The sequence below is a fragment of the Euprymna scolopes genome, chromosome 33 (assembly GCF_053919585.1).
Source record: "Euprymna scolopes isolate OS-2025 chromosome 33, ASM5391958v1, whole genome shotgun sequence".
NCBI lineage: Eukaryota > Metazoa > Mollusca > Cephalopoda > Sepiida > Sepiolidae > Euprymna > Euprymna scolopes.
Window position 1 is genome coordinate 3,895,519 of NC_136514.1, and position 7,997 is coordinate 3,903,515.

The 7,997-nt window shown below is 33.2% G+C and overlaps 1 protein-coding gene across 2 annotated transcripts in view; it reads right to left on the bottom strand.

Annotated features, from left to right (window-relative positions):
• LOC145258100 (uncharacterized) overlaps positions 1 to 7,997 on the bottom strand; it is a 76,138-nt gene that overhangs the window by 61,143 nt on the left and 6,998 nt on the right. The window contains exon 1 of one of the 2 annotated variants that reach the window (XM_080115839.1): positions 6,975 to 7,922. The exons of the other annotated variant lie outside the window; for it this stretch is intronic. Coding sequence (XP_079971965.1) covers positions 6,975 to 7,088 — 114 coding nt within the window. The 5' untranslated portion in view covers positions 7,089 to 7,922. Of the gene's footprint in view, positions 1 to 6,974; positions 7,923 to 7,997 lie in introns of those variants that run through there. 2 annotated transcript variants of the gene reach the window in all.

Consider the following 7,997-nt stretch of genomic DNA (forward strand, 5'->3'; position numbering starts at 1 on the left):
TTAGGTGACTGAAATAGGAATCTAATTGAATCTTTAATTTCCTGAATAGTATGCGAGAAATTCATTTTTCTTCGAGTTATATCGAATTCATTAATACGGACTTTAGGGGCTTTTTTCGTAATGTTCCTGTAAAAATTATTTTTTATTGTTACAAATTACGATGCTTTATTTATATAAAAAAGCAAAAATAAATTCTTGCGTTTTTTATTTACTACTGAAAACAATAACTTTAGTAAAGGTATTTTTTGTTTAAACAAAATAAATCATTTTCACTAAGAGTTAAGTAAAAATAATTAGTTCATTATATTCTGCGATAATTATTTGATAAATACTGAAATTTTCATTAAAATTGGTTAATTTCCTGATTTGTGATGAATTTTTAAGTAAAGGGAGGAGTCAAAATGTTTATACACTTTGAGCGTCGGCATTGTCTGTACCTACCATTTTCGATGAATATTTGATAGGAAAGCGACCACGTGTGGTTAACTTAAATTAAATTTCAATCACATGGTTACATTATCAATAATCATGTGATTAAATCCATTGAAAATTTACCGATATTGTAAACACATTTTGTTTACATTAAGCCTGTAGTGGTGAGACCAAAATATCCTTTCCGTGGATCCAGTGTTGGCAACTGAGATTTAAAAAAAAAAAACTGCGAGATCAGGAGAAAGAAATGTCCAGAAGATCGCTAATTCACCCCACCCCCAACTCCATATTTTAACTTCCTACCATAAAAAAATTATAAATATAGTATATTCAATATATAAAATGTTCCGTGTTTTCTCACTATATGTTTCTGGAATTATATTGAAGCGGTTAGCTCCCCAGAAGGCTTACATATTTTATCAGCTAGTTTTAGGGTATTTTTTTTTTGCAAGAAACAAATCATAAACTCAAACTTTTTATAATAAAAGTTAAATTGAAATATACTGCAAATGAAACATCACAATAATCGTACAACATATTTTGAAATTAGAAAGATAAAAAAAAAAAAAAAAACTTTATTTTAAAAGTATTTAGGTTGGTAGATAATTAAATTCTACTGTATTGGTATGAGTTTTTTTTTTTTTTTTGCTGTTGTTTCTTGCTTTTTACAATTTTCGACTAAATACTTCTAAATTAAGCGGGGTTGCTTAGATCGTATTTTAAACTAAATTTCGGAGGTTGGAATGCCTCCCACCCAAAATGTACTCGAAAAAATCGATTTTATAGCGAGATTTAAGAATGGTTAGCCGAAAAAAAGGTGAAAAACAAAACAAATATATATATATATAAAAGCGAAAATGTATGTATGTATGTTTGTTTGTGTGTCTGCTAAAAACTTTCGACAGACGTGACGAAAATTCACAAACTTGGTATCATATCGAATCCCCATCCTTCGCTTGAAAAATATCGAAAAATTGGCCCAAAACGTTAACTTTTTCACCCCGAAATCGACAATTTTCGACAAAACGGGTTTCTCGTAACGATGACCGATTCTCCGCATGCGTCAGATGATGTCATGACGTCGTGACCTGATTTACTTTAAATAGTTGAAAAACCGAACAAATTTAGTCTACGTCGCTTTAGCGCAGTTAATTAGCTCGTTTGTTCATTATTTAGACGTTTTGGGTTCGAATCGTGGTGTGAGATGTTTTGTTTTTGTTTTGTTTTTTCGATTTTTTAAATTTAAATATTGAATCCTGTGTTATTTAAGCCATTTTTCACTTAACGTTCGTTTTCCTATTTTTTTTTTTTTTTTTACTTCGCTTATTCTTAGCGACACCCCAAAACAGTAAAACACCCGGGTACCCACCGATTTTTTAAATTTTAATATCGAAACAGGCTTATTTAAACCATTTTTCACGTGTTCGTTTCTGTTTTCATCGTTCGTTTGCCTTACGTAAGTTTTTTTTTGTTTTTTTTCGATGTTTTGATTACCCCCTCCCCCCGCTTAATTAAAACGTTGTTTTCTTTTCTTACTTCGCTTATAACAATGCTTCCGGGCGCGCACCTGTCAATTTGGTTAAATTCAAACATCTTTCACTAACTCATTCTGGCTGGCCGATTTTATTTTCAAACTTCGCCTCAAGGCTTCGGGTTTGATCCTACCCCCTCCCTGGTTTCTTTTTTATTTAACACCACACACGCCTACAAACACCCGGGCAACGCCGGGTACCCCTCGCTAGTAATCAATAAATAATGGTTACCAAAGGCAATAAATGCTACTTTTTTTTTACTTACATGAATGAGTTTATTTTATGTTTTAAAGTATTTTCAAGCGCTTTTTTTTTAATCTAAAATTGCGGGTGTGTGGGTGCCAAATATCTCCAGATTTTCTAGAATTCCCCGCTAGATTGCAAACGAAATCTCCAGATCTAGCAGGAAAACCGCTAAATTGGAAACACTGGTCACGTGACAGGGAGCGGTAATAAATAATTGTCCCTAAATAATAAAAAAAATGGCCTATCGGTGCAAAGAAAACCACCTGTTTATCATAGAAAAATTAAGTATAATGTTATAATTAAAAAGAAATATATAAAAACACACATGGATATAGTAAACATATTATACCAAAACGTGGAAGCCATCCGTCCAGTGGTTTTTTAGACTATTAATTACGAACGAACCAAGAGTTACATTTTTTATATATATAGATATATATAAACATTTGTACATATATATATAAATATACATTTATATATATATATATATATATATATATATGTATATATATATATATAGTTTTGTTTAAATATATATGCATATTTACAGTTTTTGTTTAAATTTCATTCAGAAAAACACATTTTTTCAGAACAGAAATTTATTGTTTGAATAAAGAATACCGTTCAAATTAATTGTATTCTTTATTCAAACAATAAATAAGTAGATGAAATAACTGCTTACTTTTTGGCGCCATGTGAAAACATTAATCTTGACTCAAAATATGCGTGTCTAGTTGCAGAACGATTGATCAGCAGAGAAATTTTCACATCAATTATGGGAAAATTGCCGGCTAACCCAAGTTCAGGGCGAATTTCGTTGTCTCATAACTTCTGTAATTTAGTTACATCAAAAGAAAAGTCAGTGAAAAAGATTTTTCCAGATATTCAAATTAATTATAAGAATTACAGTTGGCTTAGTGAAAGAGCTATTCTTGCAGCTCAAAACAAAGACGTCCATGAACTTAACAATATTATTCAGCTTAAAATGCCGAGTGAGATCGTCACATACAAGTCCGTCGACACTGTTGTGGAAGCAGATGAAGTGGTTAATTATCCAACAGAATTTTGAATTCATAGATTTGCCAGGGTTGCCATCACATGTACTGCAATTGAAAATTGGTGTACCAATTATCATATTGCTAAATATAAACCAACCCAAGCTTTGCAATGGCACATGGCTTGCAGTAAAAAAAATTAATGAACAACGTCATAGAACAAAACTCTTGACAGGACCTTTCAAAGATGACGATGTCTTCATTCAACGCATTCTTATCATTCCACCGCATATGCCATTTTAATTTAGGAGATTGCAATTCCCAATTTGATTATCATTTGCAATCACAATCAACGAAGTTCAGGGACATTTTCACAATTGTGTGGCTTACGTCTACACGCTTACTGTTTCTCACATGGACAATTATATGTTGCGTGTTGAAGAGTAAGCAAACCAGAAAATCTCTATATCTGCTTGGAAAATGGAAAAAGAAAAATTGTTTACTTACATGTACTGGGAAATAAGAAACATGCATTTTCTCATTTTGGGATTTTTTTTATCTCTCCAAATTGAACAACAGCAACGTGTGGCAGTATACAGCTAATATATATATATATATATATATATATATATATATATATATATATATATATATATATATGTATATATATATATATATATATATATATATATATATATTGAAGTTATATTTTTGGATTTTATCGTCATTGGATAATTTATCTTTCACCAGACTATCCATTCACGTGTAATCACCTTTTTCTTCACCATATTCCCTCTGCTTCACTTTTTTTGTTATCAAGTAAGATCGTTCACTTACTTGTTGTTTCATCAAATACTTTTGTATGCAAAATCCGATCCCGCATTTTGCTAATTTCTACCCTCTGATGAGAAGAAAAGTATTTCTTCGAAACTCCGCGGATTAAAGACTATCCACTTATCAAGTGTTTCCTTTTCAGATTAAATATGTTTTTAACTCTTTTTCAAAGTGTTTTTAAAATGTTTTATTAACTGTTGGCTCGTATATATATATATATGTGTGTGTGTGTGTGTGTGTGTGTGTGTGTGTGTGTGTGTGTGTGTGTGTGTGTGTGTGTGTGTGTGTGTGTGTGTGTCTTTTAGATTAGTATGGGCGAGGTAAAAACTAGGAAGCTGATTGGCTAACTAAAAATTCAATAGATGTGCGTATATAAAAACGTGCGGTAACTACATCTCTTTGCATAAACCTGAAAATTCTCACGAGAATGAAACGCGGAATATTCCGTGTAGTTTAATTGTCATATATATTTTTATAACTTTATATATATATATATATATATATATATATATATATATATATATATATATATATATATATATATAAGAGATTCCTCATTGCTCTTTATTTTCGCTGGTAATATTTTCATTGCTATCGATTTTTCTCCTGATGAGATGATAACCAAAAGAATTGTAGAGAGATTTACGCTAATGTTCAAATGTATTTAACAATTTTGTCCCTCCAAATATTTATATCTCGTGTATACATATATATTTTAAAGTTTTATATATTTTTACAAACTAATAAATCTATCTATATATCTATAAAAGTGAAAATGTGTGTGTGTGTGTGTGTGTGTGTGTGTGTGTGTGTGTGTGTGTGTGTGTGTGTGTACATTTTCCTACACAATAACTATATCAATTTTCGGTCTAGAGACTCGAGATTTGATATGAGGGTTATTGAGATTTGGGAAAATCGTTTTGATCGGTTTTGGGGCAGAATTTGGTTCTTAAGGGGTCCAAGTGCAACGATTGATTTTTGAAAACTCTACCAAACTCCTCAGCCAATTTTGGGTCTAAACACTTGAAATTTTAGATGTAGGTTACTTGGACATTGATCAAACTTTTTAATCTGATTTGAGTAAAACAAAAACAAGAAGTCAAAATTGGGGTAAAAAAATTACCTCTTCAGACTCTACTAACTTTTCTCTATAGTAGTTAAGGAAGTCTGTTATATAGAAAGTCATTACCGTACATATACACACCTTTAACTATATAAAGTTATGCACATAAAGTTATGGACAGTACATAGGGCCCGAGCAAAGCCGGGCTGGACTGCTTCTAAAAGATATAAGTAAATGTCAACATATGAATAAAACGATAACAAAGAAAGAGTGATAAGTAATGCATTCATCCAAACTCTATAAAATGCATCAATTTTGTAAATAACAAGCAATTTCCTTGGGGGGGGGACCATGATGGGTGACGCAGGTAAGGAAGACATTTTTTGATAACGTGAATAGATTAGCCTAATTAATCTGGACCAAAACAAATCTGGATCCAATATCCGGAATATTTATGTTCTTGTGTTTAAGGTAGGTGGATTTTTATCAACATTGATAGAGAGCCATGATTTAATATTCTGTTTTGTATTTCCCCGGAAAATTGTTTCATAGTAAGCAATTGATGATTCCTGAAATAACATTAGGACTATTGTGAATTCGAGAAAGCAAGACGATTCAGCGATTGCTGGAAATTAAATGACTTACTGACAAAATAATTTTCCAATGAAGGAAAAAAATTCTTTTTTTTTTGTTTGAATGGTTGACATTTTACAAGACTCTGTGTGTGTGTGTGTGTGTGTGTGTGTGTGTGTGTGTGTGTGTGTGTGTGTGTGTGTGTGTGTAGTTGTTGTTTTTCATCTTTTATTGGTTTGTTTATTCACAACGTTTCGGCCAACTATTCCTCTGGCCTTCGTCAGGTGGTAACCGCGACGGATAGGAACTTCGAATCTCCAACTAATAAAGATGAGAATAATAGTCCGAAATAAAAATAAATTAATATATAATGCTCATCTCAAAAATGAATTCCAATCAAGGAATAATATATATACCAATCGGTACGGACCCGACTATGGAAGATCAGATAATAAATAAACGTGGATTTATAAGATCAAAAGAATCCAACCTTGATCGCCCCTTCGGGGCCCGTGGCGCAGTTGATAGAGACGTTGAATCTCTACAGTTCCAGATAAACATTGTCTGAAGATAGCGGTTTCAATCCCACCCAAAGCGTGCCCAAGGTTTACTTGGCCAAAAATGTGGTGAGACGACAACAACTACGGATGGTAGTGATGGCTGAGAATGCAGTTAGGAGATTCGAAGTTCCTATCCGTCGCGGTTACCACCTGACGAAGGCCAGAGGAATAGTTGGCCGAAACGTTGTGAATAAAAAAAACAATAAAAGATGAAAAACAACAACTAATAAAGATGAGAATAATAGTCCGAAATAAAAATAAATTAATATATATAATGCTGATCTAAAAAAAATAAAAAAGAATTCCAATTAAGGAATTATATATATAAACATTAGGACTATTGTGAATTCGAGAAAGCAAGACGATTCAGCGATTGCTGGAAATTAAATGACTTACTGACAAAATAATTTTCCAATGAAGGAAAAAAATTATTTTTTTTTAGTTTGAATGGTTGACATTTTACAAGACTCTGTGTGTGTGTGTGTGTGTGTGTGTGTGTGTGTGTGTGTGTGTGTGTCAGTGTGTGTGTGTGTGTGTGTGTGTATCAGTGTGTGCGTGTGTGTCAGTTTGTGTCAGTGTGTGTGTATTTGTGTCAGTGTGTGTGTGTATTTGTATGTGTGTGTGTGTCAGTGTGTGTGTGTGTGTGTGTGTGTGTGTGTGTATGTGTGTGCGTGTGCGTTGTTGTGTGTAGAAGTTCATATTAAAGATAAATATATAAATGAGTCGATTTTTTACTTACCATATTTATTATTGCAGTGCATTTTCTGTAGATGTCCTTCTGGATATCCAAAAATATAATTCCTATTACCAATATTTCTAAGATCACGAATTTACAGAAGATCTCAGGAAACATTGCGTCGTTAACATATAATTTATCTCTTTCAATAAACGAGTTCGTTATTATTCGGAAGAATAAGAAAATGATCGGTATTTTCTTGAAACAAGAGTTCTGTCCTCTTTCTGTTTTGTGATTCGTCCGGATTTTTTCCGTGTATCGTGGAACAATGAAATTGTCACCCTAGAGAAGACAATATGATTCCATTTCCGTGTGATAAAAACCGGCTTTCTTTTGTTGTTGCAGACTATTAACTAGTTAGTCGATTGTGTACAAATCCCAAGAGCGATAGGAACCCTATCAAAGAGACCCACAGCTTGGCTTCAGAAAGAGTGCTATGACTTTAAACCCTTCTCTCACTGCCCCCCTCCTCCCCTGACCTGAACCCGCTAGACTACTTCATTTGGTCATACGTCGAGAACATTATCAACATGACCTCCCACAACACCAAATCCAGCCTGATCGCCACCATCTGCCTAGTATTCCGGTGCTCGTAGAAAAAGGCATGCTCTCAGTTTCAGACGCTATCGAGGCGGTGCTTGAAGCTCAAGGCGGTACATTGAATAGATGTCAGCTATACTACATAATTAAATTAATTGAATTGATTTTTTCAATAAAAGTTTTTAAATAAAGCTGTAGGGTTGTTTTCTTTGGGTCGACACTTTTATCGTCCGACACTTTATACAATGTTTCCGTAGGTGAGGTTGAAAAATGAGCAACTCACTCTTATGCCCGCTTGGCTCAAATCCGAAAGATGAGCTCAAATCCGAAAGATTAGCTCAAATCTGGAAGATGAGCTCAAATCCGAAAGATGAGCTCAAATCTGGAAGATGAGCTCAAATCCGAAAGATGACCTCAAATCTGGAAGATGAGCTCAAATCCGAAAGATGAGCTCAAATCTGGAAGATGAGCTCAAATCCGAAAGAT